This window comes from Typha angustifolia, chromosome 15, assembly GCF_048772165.1.
Source record: "Typha angustifolia cultivar Huaian chromosome 15, ASM4877216v1, whole genome shotgun sequence".
NCBI lineage: Eukaryota > Viridiplantae > Streptophyta > Magnoliopsida > Poales > Typhaceae > Typha > Typha angustifolia.
In genome coordinates this window covers 8,912,806-8,935,543 of record NC_133253.1, presented here as the reverse complement: position 1 = coordinate 8,935,543, position 22,738 = coordinate 8,912,806, and the positions used below count along the sequence as shown (strand labels likewise).

Here is a 22,738-nt window from a genome sequence, read left to right as displayed (position 1 = left end):
GGATGGCCAAGGGTGGTGGTGGATGGCCATAAGGAGGGTGGCGGGTTGAAGAAGAAGGTGGCTAAGATTTGAAAGATCGGGATATTTTTACGGCTATGATTTACTCATAAAAAGATAAAATGATCTAATGGCTACAATAAAGATAAGGACGAAAAAAATAACTTGCTAAACTCAGATTTCTTAAATGATAATTATCAGCACATATCCACCCCTCTTTATAGAAGTAAAATCACTAGCGGATCGAATCCATATGCGGATTATCTGATTTATTTAAAATTTAAAATAATAAGATAAAGCTAAATAACTAACTTGACTCGAGTCGACTTATCCCATACGGTCAGATCGTAACATAAAAAGATATTTGTCGAGAAAATTTGACATGAAAGATCTAGGGCAAATTTAAGTTATTCTAGGCATATAATGTTCGCGGTAACAATCTGATTCCAAAGAGTCACAAAAAATCCGATCAAATTAAATTAAATAAACTTACAGATTACAGAATATAAAATTCTGAATAGTCGAGTCTAGTGTTGGACACTATCTCCTTAAGACCAAATCGCCCTCCACCGATTGCTTTTGGAACAGTGGACGTCGGTCTCCCAAGATACAACGACTACCTTGCATTGGAAAGGAAGCAGCTTTCTAATGCCTTGATTGAACCTAAAACCATGTTGTACTCTCTTTCAAATGCAGACTCAAACTTAAAGACTCGACTCTAGAAGGAATGAACCAAGTTTTTTTCTTATCTTAATTATGCAAACTGACAGCCTATTTATAGAATTAAATAGGCTCGACGAAAAGATGCAAAAGGTCACCGAATGGATGCACCATTTCGGTCGGGTCGGGTTCAACTGACTGATTAACTGTTTATCGAAGAGACACACCACTTCGATCCCGAATCAAACCAGATTTGAACCTGTATCAAGCAAAAAATTAAAATTGGACTTGACCCGTGCGTGCGAACCGAACCCGAGCGTGTGTGAGTTAAGTTGCATAATAACCTTTACCCATAAAATAGGTACCCCTTTTAGGGCCCAAAGCTCATAAGAAGTTTGTTACTTATATATCATACTAACATTTCTCAAATATCCAATATGGTACTAAACTTACTTTCCCATTGCCATGATACCCACTTTAAAGCCAATTTTCATTCACTTCTCTTCATGGATTTGACTAAGTGAATATTTGACAATAAAGTACACTTTGAGCTAAATTAATTCCACCATTAAACCATCATTAATAATGTGTGGGCCCTACTTAAAATTTAGCTTAAAATTTATAAAATTAATGTCAAATACATGAAATTACCGACAATCCCCAACATGAATGAATTGGCTGAAAATGCATATGAAATGCAGACTTGATTGAGAGTACAACGAAAAGTTACCGCATTAGGATAGGTAGCTTTTGGCTTTGAACCTTCCATAGTGAAGCATTATCGGGTTTATTCGCTAACCAGTGAACATAATATCTTGAACTGTTCAGCTTTTATGTAAACCAAGACAATAATACTCACATAGCTCTTTTCAACACAGTCGGTTCTATATGTTCTGTCAATTTCGGCCCTGGACGCGCCTGTTAATTCTTTGAGTGCTCTAGAGATTTAGCCTAGTCATCTCATAGAAGCGGCCCACTTCACACTCACATAGGTAATCTCTTATTAAGAGTATCCTACCATACTCCACTTAGATTTCCAAAGTATAAGAGTTATTAAAAGCATTGCTTACCCTAACACTTAGTACAGGTTTATCACTATGTCATCATAGGAAAGATGTAGGAAGTTTAATTCCTTAGTGATTTCAGAGAACGCCTCCACAACTCGGTTGTCCCTTTGAACCTAGATCTTAGGATCTCCAATCAACTAGGTTGGATTGCCGTTGTGTCATTACTCTAGGTGATAGGCTTCAAACCCATTCCCCTTGATGAACAATATACTTGATCTCTTGTTAAACCTTTAGTTAATGGATCCGCGATGTTATTGTGACACCCAACTCTAAACACGTGCATGACACGAGCCCCACACGGCACGTGCATAGCACCTGACCATTTGGTTAGATACCAATAATCAAAATAAACCTGTAGCAACATCATAATTTTATCCACAACCTCTAAATTAAGAATAACTCAAGTCTAACTGTCAACAGCATACAAGTAACTCTACATGGGCCCTACACAGGCCACAACACATCATCAAGAGCTTTTCACAACTATATATCCACAACAGTAGATTATACAGAATCATACAAGTACAATGTCACCTGCTAAAATATAAGACAAGGATACAGATACACTTTGGAGGATGTCCACTAGTACATTGGATAAGATAACTCATCTAGCAGAACACATTAACCACCCTCTACTCCTCACTCACCGGCAAGACCTCTAAAGGAGTATCCTGCTCCTCTCGTTCACCTGAATTTTTGGAAGAGAGAAAACAAGAGAGTCATGAGCAAAAGGCTCAGTGAATAGACCTTACCCCGAATCAGCGAAGCCAAACAGAGAGTAAATCAAGTACTGGATAATATGAATCAGAAAGAGTATCATGTCATGAATGAGTAAATGAATGTGTCCTCAATAATATATAAATGAAAAGTAGATTACATGTCATACTGATAAAAATATACGATCCTCGACAATGAATAAATAAATCTCCATGTCATATAATCATCATAACTCTCTATCAAATATGACACATGATGCATGCCGACCATGACCATGTTATGATATCAAATGCAATCATATGTGATGTATATTGACCACTCGATAATCAGGTAATCAGATGATAATAAAATTATATGCATTTCTCAACATCTCAATCATCAATGTCATCTCTATATGTCATCATCATGCTAGACCACTGTGCACAGTCAACACCCGGTACCCGGTCTCAACATCATGCCCGAAGGCTCCGAGCATACTCTGCCATCCGCAAGGAGTATCTCAAATATAACTATACCCTGCCATCCGCTAAGGGTATCAACATCCATCCAGACCGGGCACCCCACATAGTTGATAGAAGCCTCGTGAGGATAACTCGCCACATATGCCCTGGCGAACGACATGTGTCCGATTGTCTGTGCGCACAGACTCAACTGACCTCGGACATGGGCCACGAGAAATCGCATATCAGCGACCATAATCATCACTCCAGGCACCCCTAAGCCTGGCGCCTACTCGGGTATCCCCACGCTTTCTATCAACTATCCTATCAATCACATTTCATGCTTTCCTTCTAAATGACAGATCATATGCATACATCCAGTACGATAACAAGTCAATGCATAACAGGAATTTAGGTGGAATAGGAATTAAGAGAAAAATAATGCAACGTAGTCTCCAACTATATAGTCAACACATGCATACTCCTGCTAGTCTATCACATGCACACTCATGCTAGAGATCATCCCGACATAAAACCAGAACAGCATAATCATCTCCAATCATCTCTATATATCACCAATGTATTCATATCCCAGATCAGCCTAATCAAATGCATGATAAAGTATGCTCGACTGAAATCATCTCTAAATAAAGTCATGTAATCATGCTGGAGGCCAAAACATGCATGTATATAATATATAATATAACCTAATTTGAGAAAGGGATCTAGGGGATAAGACTACTCACACCACTACAAATACCAAACAACCACCCGTTCACGCTGCTACGATAACGATCACGCCTCGATAGCTAAGTCCACGGGATCTTGCACAGGGGGGTCGGGATTTGAAATTATTTATAACAAATATGTCAGTCTTTCTATTAATTAAAATTAACCCGACAAAAGGATAGTTTCATGTTGTAATTATGCACTCTTCATTTCTATATTTGTTTTTGTTATTTATTAATCATAATTATATTATTTAATAGTGTATTTAAAATATATTTTATCTGTCTATTATTCTCTTTGATAATTAAGAAAATAAGAATTTAATTACTACAAATAATTACATAAGAATATACGTATATAACCCTAATAATTACTATTACCTACTTAGGATTAAAATAATAATTTATATTACAGGTATTTTACTAAACATGATATAATTAGAATGATATACTAACTATGATATGATTGTATTTAATTTGTACAACTTAAATACATTAAATTAACTAAGCTAAACTAATTGTGCACATATATATATATATAGTGCTGGGCTCAGCCCAGCACCATGCACAGCAAGGCGCTGGGCCGAGCCCAGCGCCTGGCGCTGCAAGGGCGCTGGGCCGAGCCCAGCGCCACTTGCAGGGTGCAGCCAGAGGAGAGAAGGGAAGAAGGAGGAGGAGGAGAGGAAGAAGAAAGAGGAGAAGAAGAAGAAGAAGAAGAAGAAGAAAGAAAAAGGAAGAAGAAGGTTGGGCCATGGGGGAGGGGTGCGGCCGCTGGTGGCCACTCAGCGGCCGGCCTCTCGCCGACGGCTCAATCCTCCGGCGGTTCCGAGAGGAAGCCGACAAGGAGGAAAAGAGAAATAGAGAGAGAGAGGTGGAGAGAGAAAGGGAGAGAGAGAGAGGGAGGGAGGGAGGCTCACCGGAGCTAGGGGAGGTGGCGGCGGCAGTGGGTAAAGAGAGAGAGAGTGTTTGAGAGAGAGAGAAAGAGAGAAAGGTCAAAGAAAGCTCGAAAGAGAAAAAGAGAGAGAGAGGAAGAAAAGGGAGAGAGAGGCGGTGGGGAGGAAGGCTGCGGAGGCGGCGGCGGCGGCGGGGGCCCACCGCGCCAGCTGGCTCGGCCAGGTTGGCCGGGCCAGCGCTTGGGGCGCGTGGCGCCCATCTCTGTTGCCACTGCATGGCACGACAGCTCGTGCCATGCAGTGCAGAAATCTTGATTGATTTTTTTTTTTTTTTAACCTTGGGTTATTACAGTTATCCTTTGATTTTACATAATTAATGGATATTATACCATTTGAGATCAATTGTCGCACTGTATTATGTCTACGACGTATATGTCGTGACTTACCATTATACTCTGACTCTGTGCTCTTCATATAGCCGATTGACTATCGCAATGTATGGAAATTGCGGACACAGGTTTTGGCCACATAGGAATATCTTCTAAAAAATTTCGAAGTCATTCTGCTTCTTCTCCAGCCTTATCTAATGCTATGAATTCAGATTCCATAGTAGATCTAGCTATACATGTTTGTTTAGAATATTTTCATGAAATATATGCACCTCCAAGTGTAAAGACATATTCGCTCGTGGATTTGGTATCTTTTGTATCAGAAATCCAGTTTGCATCACTGTACCCTTCAAGTATTGCTGGATATCTTGAATAGTGCAATCCATAGTTAGTGGTGTATCTCAAATATCTGAGTACCCTAACTATTGCCTTCCAGTGATCACTGTTTGGATTACTTGTATATCTACTCAGTTTACTCATGGAGTATGCAATATCCGGACGAGTGCAATTCATGACGTACATCAAACTGCCTATTATCCGAAAATATTCTAACTGAGATATACATTCACCTGTATTCTTTGTAAGATGAAGATTCACATCTACAGGTGTTCTGGCTATATTGCTATTATCTTTATCAAATTTATCGAGTAATTTCTCAATATAATGTGATTGAGATATAACATATCCTTAAGTTGCCTTAGTGATCTTTATACCAAGAATCACATTTGCAACTCCCATATCTTTCATATCGAACTTGTTAGCCAACATATTCTTGGTAGCTTTAATGACATTAATATTGTTACCAGTTATTATCATGTCATCCACATATAGACATATAATGACATAATTATCTGACGTGCATTTCACATAAACACATTTATCACATTCATTAATGTAAAAACCATTTGATATCATAACTAAGTCAAATTTTTCATGCCATTGTTTAGGTGCTTGTTTAAGCCCATAAAGAGACTTAACTAATTTGCACACTTTTTTCTCTTGTCCTGGAACCACAAACCCTTCGAGTTGTTCCATATAGATTTCTTTATTTAATTCACCATTCAAGAATGCAGTTTTCACATCCATCTGATGTATTTCCAGATTATATAATGCCGCAATAGCAATTATTAATCGGATAGACGTTATTCTTGTTACAGGTGAATATGTATCAAAGTAATCTATTCCTTCTATCTGTCTATATCCTCTGACTACAAGTCTCGCCTTGTATTTGTCAATTGAATCATCTGCTTTCATCTTTCTTTTGAATATCCATTTGTAACCCAAAAGTTTACATCCTAGTGGAAGATCCACCAATTCCCAAGTATGATTTTGCAAAATGGATTCAATGGCTTCTTTCCATAAAGGAGCTTCAGGAGTAGACATTGCTTCCTTATAACTCTGAGGTTCTTTTTCTAACAAATATGTTAGAAAATCAGGACCAAAAGACGTAGAAGTCCTTACCCTCTTACTTCGTCTAGGTTCATTATTATTTCCTTCTTGCATGGACTTTTGGTCCTACTTATTTTCATAAGTTCTTTTGAGAGAACTTATTTCTGATGTAGATTTATATGAAAATATATTCTCAAAGAATGATGTATTCCTAGACTCAATAATTGTATTCTCATGTACCTTAGAATTATCTGATTTGTGAACCAGGAATCGATATGCACTACTGTTATGAGCATAACCAATGAATATACAATCAATAGTTTTAGGTCCAATTTTTGTTCCTTTAGGAACTGGAATTAAAATCTTTTCTAGGTTCTCGACCTTTCCATAACTCATAAGGTGTTTTATCCAATTTCTTATGGGTAACCGGTTGAGAATATGATTTGCAGAAAACAAAGCTTCCCCCCAGAAATTCTGGGGTAAACCAGAACTTATTAACATGGCATTTATCATCTCTTTCAGAGTTCTATTCTTACGTTCAGCAATACCATTTTGCTGTGGAGCGTAAGGAGCCGTTGTTTGATAAATAATTTCATTTTATGCACATATTTGTGCAAATGGTGACTCATATTCACCACCTCTATCACTTTTTAGCATTTTAATCTTTCTGCTAAGTTGGTTCTCAACCTCTAATTTAAAATGTATAAACATTTCTAATGCCTCATCTTTGCTACTTAGCAAATACACATAACAGTATCTTATGCAATCATCAATAAAAGTAATAAAATACTTTTTTCCACCTCTAGTTTGAACAAATTTCAAATCACATACATCGGTATGTATAAGTTCTAGAGGTTCTGTACTTCGTTCGATAGAATGAAACGAAGTTTTAGCCAATTTGGCTTCAACACATATTTCATATTTTTTATTTAAATCAATTTGGAAATTACATAACATGTTAAGATTAATTAATCTACGCAATGTACCATAATTAACATGTCCTAATCTACCATGCCAAATTTCACAAGACTCAAGCAAGTAGAACTTCTTCTCCTTTATTTATTTTTGGAGTTACAATCATTACATTCATCTTAAAAAGGCCATTTGACATGTAGCCCCTTCCAACATACGTGCCAATTTTTATAAGTACAAACTTATCAGACTCAAACACCAACTTAAAACCTTTCTTACTCAATAATGATCCCGAAACCAGATTCTTTTGAATGTCGGGCACATGCATTACATCATTAAGAGTAAGTTCTTTCCCTGAAGTTAATTTTAACACAACCTTTCCTATTCCTTCCACCTTGAAAGTTGCTGAATTGCCCATGTAAAGTTTTTCGTCTATTGTAGTTTGATAAGACGAAAATATCCACCTATTGGCACAAATGTGTCGAGTAGCTCCAGTGTCTACCCACCATTCTTTAGGATTACCGCCAATCAGGTTTACTTCCGAGACAATAGCAGAGAGGTGCATATCATCGACATCAGAACGAAGGTGTTCCACTTCAGTTACATTGGCTTGTGGCTTTTTCTTTTCAGAGTTATCATTCTTTGAGTTCTCCTTCTTTTTTCTCAAGCGGCAGTCTTGAGCACGATGCCCTTGTTTGTCACAGACGTAACATTTGCCCTTGAACTTCTTTGCATTGCCATTTTTAGAGCCTTCGCCAGTATGCTTCCTTTTCTTGTCCTTCGTAGACTCCACAACATTTGCCTTTGACACGTACTGGCTTCCAATTTTCTTTTCAGCAGTACGATTGTCTTCTTCAATCCTCAATCTAACAATAAGTTCTTCAAGTGTCATTTCCTTGCGCTTGTTTTTTAGGTAATTTTTGAAATCCCTCCAAGATGGTGGTAGTTTTTCTATAATAGCCGCCACTTGGAATGATTCATTAATCACCATCCCTTCAGCATGAATCTCATGAATTATTACTTGAAGATCTTGCACCTGGTTAATCCCTGGTTTAGTATCAACCATCTTGTACTCAAGAAATTTATCGACTACAAATTTCTTTGCACCGGCATCTTCTGTCTTGTACTTCTTGTCTAAAGATTCCTATAATTTCTTAGACGTTTTTACTGAACTATACACGTTATACAACAAGTTGTCCAATCTATTGAGGATATAGTTTCGGCAAAGGAAGTCAGCATGCTTTCACGCATCCACTGCAGCAACTACTTGCCTATCAGTTTCCTCCTTTCGGAGTTCAGGCACATCTTCATGTAAGAATTTAGCCAAATTCAAGGTGGTCAGATAAAAGAGCATTTTGTGTTGCCATCTCTTAAATTCTGCACCACAGAACTTCTCAGACTTTTCTCCATGAACTATAGGTACTGGAGGAACAGTGATAGGGGAAATAGTACTCTTTACTATTTCAGCCATCTAAAAGAATGAAAGTAAAATAAAATCCGATCAGAAGAAAGGAACACTGATTGGAATCAGAGTAACAACCAAAGGAATTGGTCTTAAGATTGTTCGCGGTAACAATCTGATTCCAAAGAGTCACAAAAAATCCGATCAAATTAAATTAAATAAACTTACAGATTACAAAATATAAAATTCTGAATAGTCGAGTCTACTGTTGGACACTATCTCCTTAAGACCAATTCGCCCTCCACCGATTGCTTCTAGAACAGTGGACAGCCTATTTATAGAATTAAACAGACTCGACGAAAAGATGCAAAAGGTCACCGAATGGATGCACCATTTCGATCGGGTCAGATTCAACTGACTGATTAACTGTTTATCGAAGAAACACACCACTTCGATCCCGAATCAAACTAGATTTGAACCTGTATCATTGGACTTGATCCGTGCGTGCGAACCGAGTCAGGCGGCGCGCGCGTGTAAGTTAAGTTGCATAGTAACATTTACCCACAAAATAGGTACCCCTTTTGGGGCCCAAAGCTCATAAGAAGTTTGTTAATTATATACCATACTATCATTTCTCAAATATCCAATATGGTACTAAACTTACTTTCCCATTGCCATGATACCCACTTTAAAGCCAATTTTCATTCACTTCTCTTCATAGATTTGACTAAGTGAATATTTAATAATAAAGTACACTTTGAGCTAAATTAATTCCACCATTAAATCATCATTAATAATGTATGGGCCCCATTTAAAACTTAGCTCAAAATTTATAAAATTAATGTCAAATACATGAAATTACCAACATATAATTAATTAGAAATAGTGATTTGATAGGTCCGAGTCTCTCATTTTATTAGAAAAATTGTAGAGATGTATAACTACACTGATGCTAAAAGTGGCACAATGTTTGATGCTTCTTCAAAATTAGAAAAGAACAGCGGAGATCCTCTAAATCAATGTGCATATGTACAACAATTTGGTAACAAGCCGACCTATCGATCTCTCGAGTCATGTCATCGTTAGATCAAAAGAAAAATTAAACCTGGGTTGGACTTTACAGGTATTATGACAATAATTCCTAGACCAAGTGGACGCATGTTGCCTTTACGAGAGTGACTGCCACTGCTAGTTTTCATTTTTTTTTTAATTTTATATTACTATTTACTATTATTATATTAAATATTTATTAGATATATTATTTTAATTATTTTTTTTAAATTTTATATTACTATACAATATCCTACATTTTAAATCTGGTCATCATAATCATAAAGAACCAAATAGGTTCATCTATTTTCCTAATTATAATGTTTAAATAAATTTTAAGCTATTGAAATTATTGAATTTAAAGATAATCATTAGAGATGAAGTTGTAAAGGAGAAAAAAAAATTATAGTTTTAATGAGAGTTGAATTGGACCAATCTAGATATCAAACATAATCCAATTTCGACTAATAAGCTTGATTGGGTAAAAAAAAATTGATAACAAATACATGTGGCACTTAAATAGTGGACGTTGTAGACATATGTCTATAACCAAATTAGGGGTGTAAACGAGTTGAGCCTGAGCAAGCCGGCTCTGGCTCAAGCTTGGCTCGAAATTACTTTCGAGTCTCATAATTTTGCTTAGGCTTGACTCAGCTCAACTCGAGTCGGGCTCGATTAGAGGATGAGGCTGTGGCAGCGTGAGCAATGGCGACATGGACGGTGGTTTGCCGAAGGAGTCGGAGATGGATGGAGGAAGAGGCCACAACGAGAAGATGATGAATGAAAGAGGAGGAGGAAGCCGACGGAGTGGATGAGGAGGAGGCCAACAGAGAAGGAGGAGGAGGCCGATGGAGAGGAGGGCGTGGCGCCGTGGTGATGGCTTGCCGATGGAGGCCGACGGAGAGGGAGGAGGTAGCGGCTTGTGAGGTACGTGATGGGAGAGGGTGAAGTGATAGGTGAGGGTGGGGTAGGTGAGGGTGATGGATATTGAATGGGTTACGGGTGAGGGTGAGGATGGGTTAGTGAGGGACAGGCTATCGAGCCTATCGAGCCGAGCCTGAGCTGGTTCGAGCCTGTTACGATGGCTCGGGCTCGGGCTCGGGCTCGGGCTCGGCTCAGCTTTGACCGGGTCGAGTCGAACTCGAGCTTCACCCGAGCCGAGCTCGAGCTGCTCGTAAAGCCTAACAGCCCTAAACCAAATCTTTGCTTTTTTGACTTGGGGATGTTGATAATGGGGTCTCCTAGATTACTATAGTTGAAAAATGTCTTGTAGATCGATGGGCTTAATAGTCATTAAGATGTTTGTTGCTCCAAAAAAATTTGCATTATAATGGACACACAAAAGGTAACTCAATTATTCATTGATATAGACAATTCAAATAATTGTTATGGCATAATTTTTTTATTGAAAAATGTGTTTCATATTGTTGTCTCGGACGAAATTGAATTATGACATCAATGACTATGACCTATAAATTTATGAACTCTAGGTAAGTTGATCAAATAGGAGATAGCACGAGGAATTCCAAAATTAAAGATCATTGAGAAAACCATTTGCTGATTTGTTAGCTTTACAAATAAATAATTCTAAAGGCATTAGAAAATATTTAACTTGGGAAGCACAACTTGTTTACTACATAAATTTGATGGATTAGAATAGAATTAAAATAGTTAATAATACTCTTGTTGTATTTTAATTCTAGTACTAGTGTTATAGACTCTGTTAATATTGTTAGTGATGATGTATCTTTTATTGCTACTAATCCTATTGATGATTTTCCTATATGTGATGGAGGACTACTGATAGATTGAAGGGATGAACTAACAATGACAAAGCATCTGCCAACAGTAGCAACCCAAATGTAAATGATCAACAAAACAAAAGGTAAAAATATAAGGTGTACTTCAAATAATATAGAACAATAAAAGAAAATTTCTAACTTTGCTGACATAATAAAATATAAAAGATAAAATGTACAACTACAAGTGAAATGTAAAATGTAAACATAGAAGATTAGCTACACTAAGTTTGTGTTCAATTTTTAGATTCCATTCCGACAAGCATATGATTATGCTTATGAGTTAGTCGCGTAGTGACATTGAAAGTTTTTCTTTATTTTTTGGTAATTATTTTCTTATTTCTTATTAGGATGAAATTGGTGATGAATGGAAGGAGGGATTTTGAGCTAGCCCGGAAAGTAATGGGTTTGAACTAGACATGATCATCGGGCGAGCCAAGCTGGGTTTGGACCAAGCTTTTTGGGTCGACCAGGCTTAAGTATTTGTTCACGGCCCGATCCACCAATCACTCGGGCTGGGCTGGGTTTGGGCCGGACTAGAATAGTCTAGCCTGTTATCGTCCGTCGGCCCGTGAGAGATTGGGCTAGCCAGTCGAGCCGGGCCAACCCGACCCACTAATCATTTGGCCCAACTCATATTTTAGCTATTTTTAGATTTTTTTTTAATATTAACTTATTTTAAAAAAAATACTTATGTTCCTCCATTTAAAAATAAATAATAATAAATTAAAAAAATTTAAAGGTGTGATTAAAAAAATATAAAATGGTACTGTACCAAAATTTCAGATGGTTTTTACTATAGCAGAACGAGCAAATTATTGTAGAAGAACGGAAAGGCTACTGTAGCAGAACGGGCGGGCCTAGTTGCAGACCAAATGGGCAAGCTTCCGAGTTGGGTCGAACGGGCAAAGGGCTAGCCCGTGCCGCCCGTGGGTAATTCGAGGTCGGGTCGAGTCGAGCCTAAATCGGGTCCTGGTCGGGCCTAGCCTGATCCAAACTGAGCCGGGCATGGGCATGCTGGGGCGTTTGATCAATTCTAGTTTGAACAAAATGCAAGTGATTAAATAAGATGTCAAAATAAAGTATATGAGCACTGATTAATACCTTGAGACGCTACTTTATGAGCTCCATAAGCTACATAATTATCTTGAAATATATACCAATGCAGTACTTTTCAGATACATCACCAATAAAAGGCACTTATATGTTTCCGAATATCAAAGTGAGAAAAATAAGAATTGCCATTACATCATATCAACTTAATAATAGCTAATCTTTTCTAATACTGGAATTATGTCCTAAGAAGAATTTCTTTACACCAAGTTGGGATCTTTATGCATCTTGAGATCTATTTCATTTAAGTAAATGACAAAAGACATACTCTTTCCCACCCTAATAATCAAGCATTTTTAGAAGCATTTTGCTGATTTGATGCCCTTCCTTGTTTTTATTTATTTATAATATTGAGATGCATGGCACTAAGTGGCCACTTTATGTGTAATGTGTATATTTTCGTAAACAATGTGCATATTTAATACACAATGCATCCTATTATCTAGCAACTATAACCGGTATGTTTTTGTAGATAGTAAAATAAGTTTGCAAATGATTGGTTTGTATATAATTAAAATCTTACTTTGTATACTAAGCCACAAGAGAAACAAAAAAATAAAGTTTTAATTTTTAGACATACTATTCAAAAATCTCATATTTACTTGTATACCTCTCTAAATTTAATACTTACGCGTATACCATTCAAAACACACAGTTCATATATACCATATAAAACTCTTATTTTTTCGTATGGATATATCTATCATTAAAGTTTAAACAATTTAGACATAAAAAGATCGAAAGTATCATGTATTCTAGATTTCATAAATTTTTCTTAGGTAAAGATATTTTTATTTTTTCCTATTAAGTTATTAAAATTTAACCGGTAGATATTTATGCAAATAACATATATTTTAAAAGGGTATACATATAAATAAATCAAAGGATTTTTGAAAGTTATACAACTAAACAACCAAAAATAAAAGTAAAAATAAACTTTACAATTCTTAATTAGTTAAATACTTTTACCTTTTATGTCGCGGCTTTGCTTGGTTGAACTAGATTAGCTGTCTTGACTTAAGTACTTTAAACTATATTTTATTTTAAATTAAACTATGAGTGTATTTATTATTTATAATATAATATAAAAAGAATTAGTTTTAGAGGGAAATAGATGATATATAAATTTGATGGACATACAATATATAAGTATTATAACATTATAATAGACATATACGAACTTAAGTGTATACTTAAAAATATTTGTAAGCTTATATGATTATATGATGTATATAATAATTATTTTCAAACTTAAGTATATATTTACTTAATTATACTGTGTCCTTGAGAAGAGAGAGAGAGGGGCTCACATGGACATGATTTAATATGTTCATATAAAATAATATTTTATAATATAGAATATAATTATTTTAAAATAGAAAAAATAATAAAATTTATATATTAATATTTATTTGTTCATCGGAGACTAAATTTGATTAGAAAAAAAATAGTGCTTAGTTAACTAACAGTTTATGACTCCTCTTGGACCCGAAAACTCAAAACAAAGAAGGCAGGAAAGTGCATTCAAAACATTCATAAATCTACTGCCCTCCCTCTCCCGTGGATCCTACCGGACCAGCTACTCTTCTCCTCCCGCCTCCTCAACTTCCCCTCTCCGCCTCCCTCAAACAACTGCGACACCAACTCCTCTACCGACTCCGGCGGCAACAACGCCGCCGTCTTTGCGTTGGCGTGCAAGAACCCGGCGTAAGCCGCCACCACCTTCTTCCCCACCGCCTCCTTTATCTGCTCCCTTAGATCCTCATCCGGCACACTGTACTCCTTTCTATGCCTTCTCAGGTTCTCATCCACTCCTTCCATGAACAACTCCACCTTTCCCATCTCAAGAAAACGCACCAGTGGCCCCCACGCTTCTTCTTGGTATGCCCACGCCGCCTCCTCCGCCGCCGTCTTATACGTCGCCCTCATCGTCTCCTCCCCGACTAGCTTCGCTAGCTCCGAGCCCCTCGTCCTCATGTACACGTACCAGTACGAGTTCATCGCCATTATGTGGGATGTAACGATGCTTTTGATGTTGTACATGCTCCGCTTCGCCTCCACGTGTCTCTGCAGAGCACCGAGGACGTTGGAGAGAGCTTCCCTGAGGAGGACACGGGCGTCCGACGTGGAGAGCTCCCCGGCCTCCCACGCGTGCTTCGTCTGCAGCACGCGCGCCATCAGTGCCGCGTAGCCTGGGGCGGCGAGGCACTTGAGGTAGTTGATAGAGTAGCGGATGAGCTTTGGGACGGAGCCGTCTGCCGGCGGCGGCGCGCAGCCGTAGTCACCTTCGATCTGGAGGGCGAATTCGTAGAACACCTTGGCGGCGGCGTGGACGAGGAGCTTCTGGAGCTCGCGATGGCGCGCGCGCACGCCGGCGCTGGCGTCGGAGTCGAAGACGGCGTCGAGGCGAGGGCGGAGGCGGTCGAGGGCGAGGAGCATGTCGAGGAGCTTGAAGAGGCTTTGCGGCTTGGCAGCGGCGCGTGCGACGCCCTCGCCGAAGCGGAAGAAGACGGCCATGATCTTGTCCGCGATCTTGGCGAAGCACTCGGGCCAGAGGGCGCCACCCATGATGCAGCCGAGGGTAGTAAAGCAGAGGTGGCGCTCGGCCGCAAGGACCGAAGAGACGGCCATTTCGAGGTGGTCGATCCATAGGGCGATGGCGGATTCCAGGGAGTCCCACTCCATTGCGTCGATCTCGTCCGGTGTGTATGTCTTGAGGTACTCTGGGTTGAGCCGCATCAGAGCCTTCGCCGCCCTGCGGTATCTCGTCTTGATGAAGATATCGACGCAGATATCAAGGCAATCGTTAGCCGCGAGTGTCTCAGATATCCGACGGAGAATCTCCACCTCGGGATCCGATCCCAGGCGCGGAAAATCCTCACCGTCGATCTCGGATATGGGATGCTTGATTCGAAGCAGGAGCTCCTCGTATTGGTCCTGTAGGCTTAGAATTGCCTCGTCGAGAGCGCCTTCGAATCGCATCTCCTCGATCTCCTTCTCGTAGATCAATCTAAGCGCCGCCAAGGTCTCCGTGAGGCGGCGAATGCGGCGGCGGTCCGTCGCCTTCGTCCGGCTCAGGAACTCCACCGCCTCCTGGAGGCGGCGCACCGCCTCGTCGCACCCGGCCGCAACGGCGTCGATCGCAGCACGGAGGCGATCGACGAGGGCGACGTAGTCGAGGAGGTCGTCGCCGGATGGGGACAGAGATACGTCGCGCTGAAGGGATGCGACGAGGGAGAAAGAGCGGAGGAGGGGGAGGGAGGGGGCGAGGGCGCGGTCTATGCGCGCGTGCAAGGCCCGCTCGGCGATCGCCTGGGGGTGGAGCGGCGCCGCCGAATCGGAGAAGGTGGAAACGGACGCATTGCGGACTGAGAGGCGGTCGCCGAAGGCGGAGATCGCCGTCTCCGCCTCCAGGCTGGCCGAGAGGATGGCGGAGATAGCACAGCGGGAGGCGAGGAGCTTGGAGAGCGACGTGGCGTCCTCATAATGGCCGGCCGTGGCGGGACCCATGGTTTGAGCGCTATGAGCCTATGATCTATTGGACGAGCGGGAGTTGGGAAAGGTACTCTTTATAGAGTTCAAAACATAGCAGGTAAAGCCGGGAATTATCAGCCGTTCGATTTGGGATGAACGGTAGGCGGGGAATCCGGAGAGCGGGGAAGAGTACAAAGAGTCGATAGGAACTATAAAAGGAGGGGATTAGAGATTGCATCCCAAATGGCAGAAGAAGATAACAAAGAGGAATATTAACTAATAAAAAAAATTGGGAAAAATTCATACCAAAGTAATCAAATTCAATAGAATTTATTCTCTACTTCTAGTAAAGAAAATATATTATCACAGTTAAATCCTGTGTCAGAACATCGAACTTCTGATCGAGATGATAAATAATGAACCAAAGAATTAGATTTTTCTTTTCCTGTCAGTATCTCTCCTCGTGTTTCTGTCAATGTTTGATGCTTGTTTTGTGGTACATCTTCCTTCTCACAATCAACAGCTACTTCTCTCCCATGTAGTATTATTCAATGTGGGTGGCATCAGAGAATTTTGAACTCCCCTCCACAACGGCCACTGCCGCCACAATGGAATCATCATCAGAACTGATGACAATGGTTCTTTGCTTCTTTTCCTCCTCATGAGCTAAAGATGAGGTTTGTTCACCAGCAGAACATCCTTCCATGCTTCGTAGAACATCCATGTAATGCCGGACGAAGGCATCACTTTGAGACAACTAGCACCCCAACCTCTGTAAAGACCTATCAAGCCCTCTTCACGGATGACCTCCGACAAAGCGGCAATCATGTGGGTCGGACACCTTCCTTGTAGCGATCCAACCATCAGCCGCTTTCTTGCAACTTCCAATGGAAAGCTGATGGTACTTGCCGTAAAACCTAAATGAGCAATAAACCCAATAAGTTCTAAGCAATATAGTACTTAAGCTTGTCTTTATTTTCAAATTTTCAACAAGAAAAAAAAAACACCAATCAAGGAAATGATTTTCTTCTGTTTGCTCTTCTAGTGATATAACCAACCTTACGGTGTCCTAATTAAATATTTACCCCGATAAGGTATCGATTTTACAACAGAAATGGAAATTAAAACATGATGTAGCTGAAATCAAATCCTCACCTGAAAGAGCACCGATAACCAGCAGCTCAACACGGTTTAAAGATTTCTTCTGTTTTGCGTCGCAGTAAGATTTCTTAATTGTTTCATACATGAAATAGTAACATGTACTGTAAGGAAGAATGCCAATTAGGGTTGGACAAAGGCCAGCATAGAGACCACCAATGCCATCAACCTTGTAAATCTTGCTGAAAGCAAGGCTAATGCTGGGGTAGGCCTCTCGATTCACAGTCAAGCGATCCTGCAACAGATGCAGCGGACACAGAGTAAAGACAATTTGCCAACTGCATGGTGTTTTTTTCAGTTTCGGTAAGAAAAGTAAAGGACAATGAAAAAGGCAAGATTTATGATATGATCAGAACAGAATAATTTGCTAAGTTATGGAAACCTGAAGAGTATCAAGAGATTGAAGTGAGTTGGATGTCACAGGAATACCTCAAATTGGGAAACAAGAATAGGGTCAATAGAAAAGCACTCCGTGCCTTGGATCTGTAGTATCGAGGGCTAATCTGGATTGGTCAGACCAAGACTTCGAGACAATATTCAGTATGTTTCAGCTACTACTCGAGGAGTTCTATTCAGTTCAGCAGATCTCAATGCAATTGTTTTGATTTCTATGATGAGGTTAAGGACTTGCAACCTATCTATAGATCTCAGTTGAGTCCCATATTAGCTAAGGTAGTAAATTTTATCCTAAATCCAGGTCGGCTTGCTATAATATCACTTTCAACAGAAATAAAGAAAGAACATATCGTCCTTTTCTGGGGGAAAGTTCTTCATATTTAGTACAATCACTACAATACAGCAAATGGTGTCAAGCATTATTCAAGAACCAATCCACCAGTAAGCAGCCCTTTTCGCTGATTCCACTTGAAAGCAATTCGTAATGGTATACCCAAATGATAGTGAACAAAGTACTTTTTTATTTTGTAAGCGGTGTCAAAACTTGGACAAATCCTGAGAAGGGGTACATCAAATTTTCATTTGACTATCCATTTTATACTAACTGAATGTCTGAATCTATTAAAATAATAGGTTGAATCTATCAAAAGTCCTAACAAATATAACGTAGAAGGCCAATGCAGTCAATTCCCAGTAGGATATGCAAAAAGGTTAGGAGTCGTAGGACTCACTTTGTGGCACTACCAAGCATCGAAAATGATACTTAACCTATTTAGTACTATGATATTATCAGTTCTTACCACCTCAGTCCGAATGAATAGTACTCTTGAAAAGTAGGAATCATTTAGGTTTATGCATAGCATCACTAACCATTCTTGTGCCAGAATTAAGAATAGTAAAAAAAAAGAAATGCTGCAGAATAGAGGTGACTGAAGAAAATAGATCATCATTATGAATCCTTACAAGATCAATAAGAAAATGAAGAAGTTGATATCATTGTTTTACCTTAAGAACTTCGAGAGGATGGCACACAAGTGTGCTCACAATACCAGCAGCAGCCCCACCAACAGCAACTGGAGAGACCCAGGGAAAGGATATGTCTACATTCACATGACCAATCCGCACCTTAGAGCATCCATTCTCTTTGCTTTTCTCTTGTGCTGATTTTACTGCCCTTTTGACCCACTCAAAAGTGCCAAGCTCAATTGCTTGGGTGGGGATTATGCGGAGCATGTTGATGGTGTTCCCAGCCCAAAGCCCTTGCCAGCCATGTTCTCCAATGACCTCTATAAAACTACCAGCAATATGTTTGGACCCAATTCCAACTATCATTCTTGTCCTGCAATCATGATGTACATGTTACTAGATATCCTTCTATTAAATAAGTAAATAAATATAATAAAGACATAAAGCCTATAGATGCCTACAAAGGAAGTGCCAATTTCTTACTGCCACTCCAATTAAGAGGTATACTCGGGCTAGCAAGATAATTTTCTGCTAGTTATTGATATAAATCAGACCACATAAATACATAAGAAAAAGAAAACATTCCTGCCTGTTTTCCAGAGCAGCTGTTACAGAATCTTGAAATTGAAAACGGAAAGAAGAATGTTAAGGAGATCAGAATGTCAGATTAGAAAAGCTAATTAAGGTCAAGAAGAATAGACCAGCAACAATTCCCAGGGAAAAGAAGAACTAGTGAAAGTGTGTATGGTGAATACATATTTCAACCAGCATGCAGCTGAAGATAATCCTAAACGAATGAAATAATTTTCTTACTTGGACACTTATGAAACAGCAGATACAAGTGCAACAGTCAGTTCATCGACCATGTTGAAAATACTTTTTTTATTAATGTTCGAAAAGACTTGCCTATGCTCAAATTTTATTTTCATTTCAGTGAAGCAGTCAAGTTGAACCTGCCAAATTGTATAAATTATATCAGGCCAAAATCTAGTGAGAAAGTGAGGATCTTTCAAGCATAAATAATGAGGTAACGAATCAAAGAAATGGGACAGAAGTCGATACTCAACAGCAAAAGAGATAATTGAGCAACTTGAATTTGGGGCACATCTTTCTCAATTTAAAATAGTCTGAAACAGGCTCGACTAGATACTAAAAGAAATGAGTTCAATTATTGTTTTTCTACTTTGAATTACTTTCTAGTCAAGATCAATCAGATCTAGACTCGACAAAGATGAGCACCATGCACAACTAACCAAACTCAAAATCCTACCTAAACATCTAGCAAACAAATAAACTTTGTGTCTTCATTTATGACGTGCTTAATTCCTGCCTAAATATTAAGAATACTTCTTCTTATGGGAAATCCTAATATCATGATTTCTTAAGAAGAATATGGAAAAGGAAAATCAAGAGATTTTCCCAACACTAGTTCTGCCCTGAATCACAGGCATTAAAGAATATCTAGGATACTTCATATGCAGATACTTTTGAGTAGATTTTAAATGTTATCCTTATCTGAGACCAAAGAAACAAAGGCATACATCCCCATTGGCATTGTAACTCACTTACCCTTTCACAAGAGAAGCATAAAGAAAAGAAAAAAAAACAGATATAAAATGAACATATAACAGCTATATGAACAGACTAGAACTTGTATGCTTTCAAAATTCAGAATTAAGAGGAAACTTTTCAGCATATTCAAAGATACAAATTATCTCTCAGGTGCAGGAATTAGAATATGGATCAATAAAAAAGACAAATAAATCAAATTTGTCTAGGAAGTTCAAATTAGCCCCTTATCAAACTTCTCAAGTCATAAGGACAGATATTCCCCTACAAATATCCTCCACACTTATCTCCTGATATATTAAATCAAAACATTTGAAATAAAGAAAGGAGACTGAATGCAGAAAGAGGGGCATACCTGATAGTTTCTAAAGGAGCAAGAACAGCTTTAGTCATGGCACCAGCTAATGCTCCACTAACAAATTCTCCAACTTCTCTACTCCTACAGAAGTTCTGCAGCAAATGAAATGCATTTATGTGTCATAAATCATAAGGCCATAAGAACCAATGTCACCGAGAGTCAACTTCGTCTTGGAACATCCCTCAAGGCTGTAAGTACTAGTAATTTGGAAAGCAATAAGCAGTAAATATGCGACAGAGATAACCAATGCTGAAAATAGTGGAGCTCAAGATGCCCAAGTCAGTGTGAAATGAACATATGATCTCACAAACAGAAGCGTTACAAGGTGCATCACAAGCGTGTTTTACTAGGTACTTCAAGGCATAGAAGTACAATAGAAAGAAAAGGAAAAAAAAGAATCGAATAAAATGAGGCATTCCGATCTGTTCCCAGATCGAATACCTGAGCCTAACACCAAAAAGCCTTCGACTTTAAAGCGGAGAATAACTACGGTGAATACGTAAGAGATGCCAAGATGTGAAGAATAGTTATACTCTAAAGAATCGATCAAGCCAAGAGATACCCAGCAGAGCAAAAGAAATCTTAAAGCAGAAAAGTGTATCAGAATAAACACAGAGGACAAATTAATCGACAAAAAGGGGAGACTGATCTAAGTAAGAGATACCAATATGCTAGAAAAACCAACCGTGATGGCTCTTCCAAGTTTTGGCGCATGAATTTGGAGCTCGAGGCTGGAATCCTTAACGAAGTCGAGCTCCTCGTCCTTGTGCACCGGCATCACCAAGCCGTAAGCATCCCCGAATACCCACTTCTTCGGCGGCGGCGCTTCCGATTCCAAAGCCATTGTACCTCCCGGAGAAGACCCTGGTTTCTATCTTGGACTAGTATTAAAAAAGCTTTCAAAAGCGGCAACTAAAGAGTTCGTGGATGCGGAAGAAAGTATTTGATCCATTTTCAAAGTGCCGCTCAACTTTTATAATAAAAGTATTTGACCTATGCGTAATTATTAATTTGGGTTTAAATACATTTTAATATTTTTTATATTTAATATTTTATTCTTTATATTCAAACTTTATAAATGACTAAAGAGATATAAATTTTAATTTTTTTAATTTATTATTTCCTAAATTAAAAAAAAAAGAGTATTTTAATTTATGTTAAAAATAAAACTCTAGGAGACATCTTTAATTTTTAGCTCAACTGGGATAAAATGTATTTTCCCAAATAAATTATTTTTTAATCTCTTTAATAAACAGAAAAGAAGAATAAATAAATTTTTTGAGATTTTTTTTTAAATAAATGTAAATAAAGAGTGGAAGTTATCAAGTTAATGTACAAATACATCACAAAGCTATGACTATTACATCAAAAATATAACTCTTATTATTATTAAAATGCATAAAGTTGTTGACTAAATTAGTCGGTATTCTAAACTTTTTTTATTAAAAAACATTATATCTTAAATTTAGTATAAAAATGAATCTATTTCACTATAGTTGTTAATTATACTTAGACAAGTATTTAAAATTTGCAAGTTAATAAAATATATCTTAATCTTATAAACAGTTTATATATGTAAAATGCTAATTATGTCTTAGTTTTTTTATTATTATTATTACCCCACAAGAAACACTAATCAAATCAGCGACCTATATATTAGAAGAAAACCTTAAACTTGTTCGCGTTTCCTATTCATAGAAAAACACTAATAAATTTAATATTTTACTGATAGCTATTATAGATCAAATATCTTTTAGTATTAAGTTTGATACGTTAAAGTATTAAAAAAATAGATATGTAAACTATTAGGATAAAAAAGAAATTTGGAAGCGGATTAGTTTGGTTAAAAACTCGAGTTTTTAATTAAAATAGATTCATTTCTTAAATTTTTTACCAAAATGGACTACCCTTAAATTTATTTATCAAATAGGGTCTAATTCATTGTAGCTCTAACAAAAACGCTGAACTGATCAGTGTTTTTATCGCCAAATAAAAACGCCGAATAGATCAGTATTTTAGAACCAAACAAAAACGGTTAACTAATCAGTATTTTTGCTCAGAAAAAAATACTATTTAGTTCAGCATTTTTATTAAGACCATAGTGAATTAGATATTATTTGATAAATAAGTTTAAGGATAATTCTTTCCGATAAAAAAAGGTTTTTAAAACAGGGCTAGTTTGGTCAAAATCTCTAAAAACTCCCTATTCTGAAGTACTCCTCTCCAACTTGACGGGAGACATTAGATTCTTTTCCCCAATT

General features: G+C 38.2%; 2 protein-coding genes across 2 annotated transcripts; both read right to left on the bottom strand.

The window, feature by feature from the left end:
* Positions 1-14,003: 14,003 nt before the first annotated feature.
* On the bottom strand, positions 14,004-16,193 carry LOC140779206 (exocyst complex component EXO70I-like). The gene has a single exon (XM_073124199.1). It carries the CDS (start codon positions 16,064-16,066, stop codon positions 14,090-14,092), a length of 1,977 nt encoding a protein of 658 aa, XP_072980300.1. The 5' UTR covers positions 16,067-16,193; the 3' UTR covers positions 14,004-14,089.
* Positions 16,194-16,351: 158 nt separating this feature from the next.
* LOC140778497 (probable mitochondrial adenine nucleotide transporter BTL1) lies at positions 16,352-21,397 on the bottom strand. The gene is made up of 5 exons (XM_073123239.1): positions 21,163-21,397; positions 20,475-20,569; positions 18,590-18,923; positions 17,186-17,423; positions 16,352-16,947 (listed from the first exon to the last, which is right to left on the bottom strand). Exons 1-5 carry the CDS (start codon positions 21,319-21,321, stop codon positions 16,697-16,699), a joined length of 1,077 nt encoding a protein of 358 aa, XP_072979340.1. The 5' UTR covers positions 21,322-21,397; the 3' UTR covers positions 16,352-16,696.
* Between the last annotated feature and the right edge of the window lie 1,341 nt (positions 21,398-22,738).

Bases quoted from the DNA above. Each gene is read 5' to 3' on its own strand.
- LOC140778497 (XM_073123239.1), bottom strand. From the start codon at position 21,321: ATGGCTTTGGAATCGGAAGCGCCGCCGCCGAAGAAGTGGGTATTCGGG. The intron at 18,924-20,474 runs GTATGCCCCTCT...TCATGATTGCAG, and splicing joins GCTCCTTTAGAAACTATCAG to GACAAGAATGATAGTTGGAA. The intron at 16,948-17,185 runs GTGAGGATTTGA...TTGCTCATTTAG, and splicing joins GGTTATCGGTGCTCTTTCAG to GTTTTACGGCAAGTACCATC.
- LOC140779206 (XM_073124199.1), bottom strand. From the start codon at position 16,066: ATGGGTCCCGCCACGGCCGGCCATTATGAGGACGCCACGTCGCTCTCC.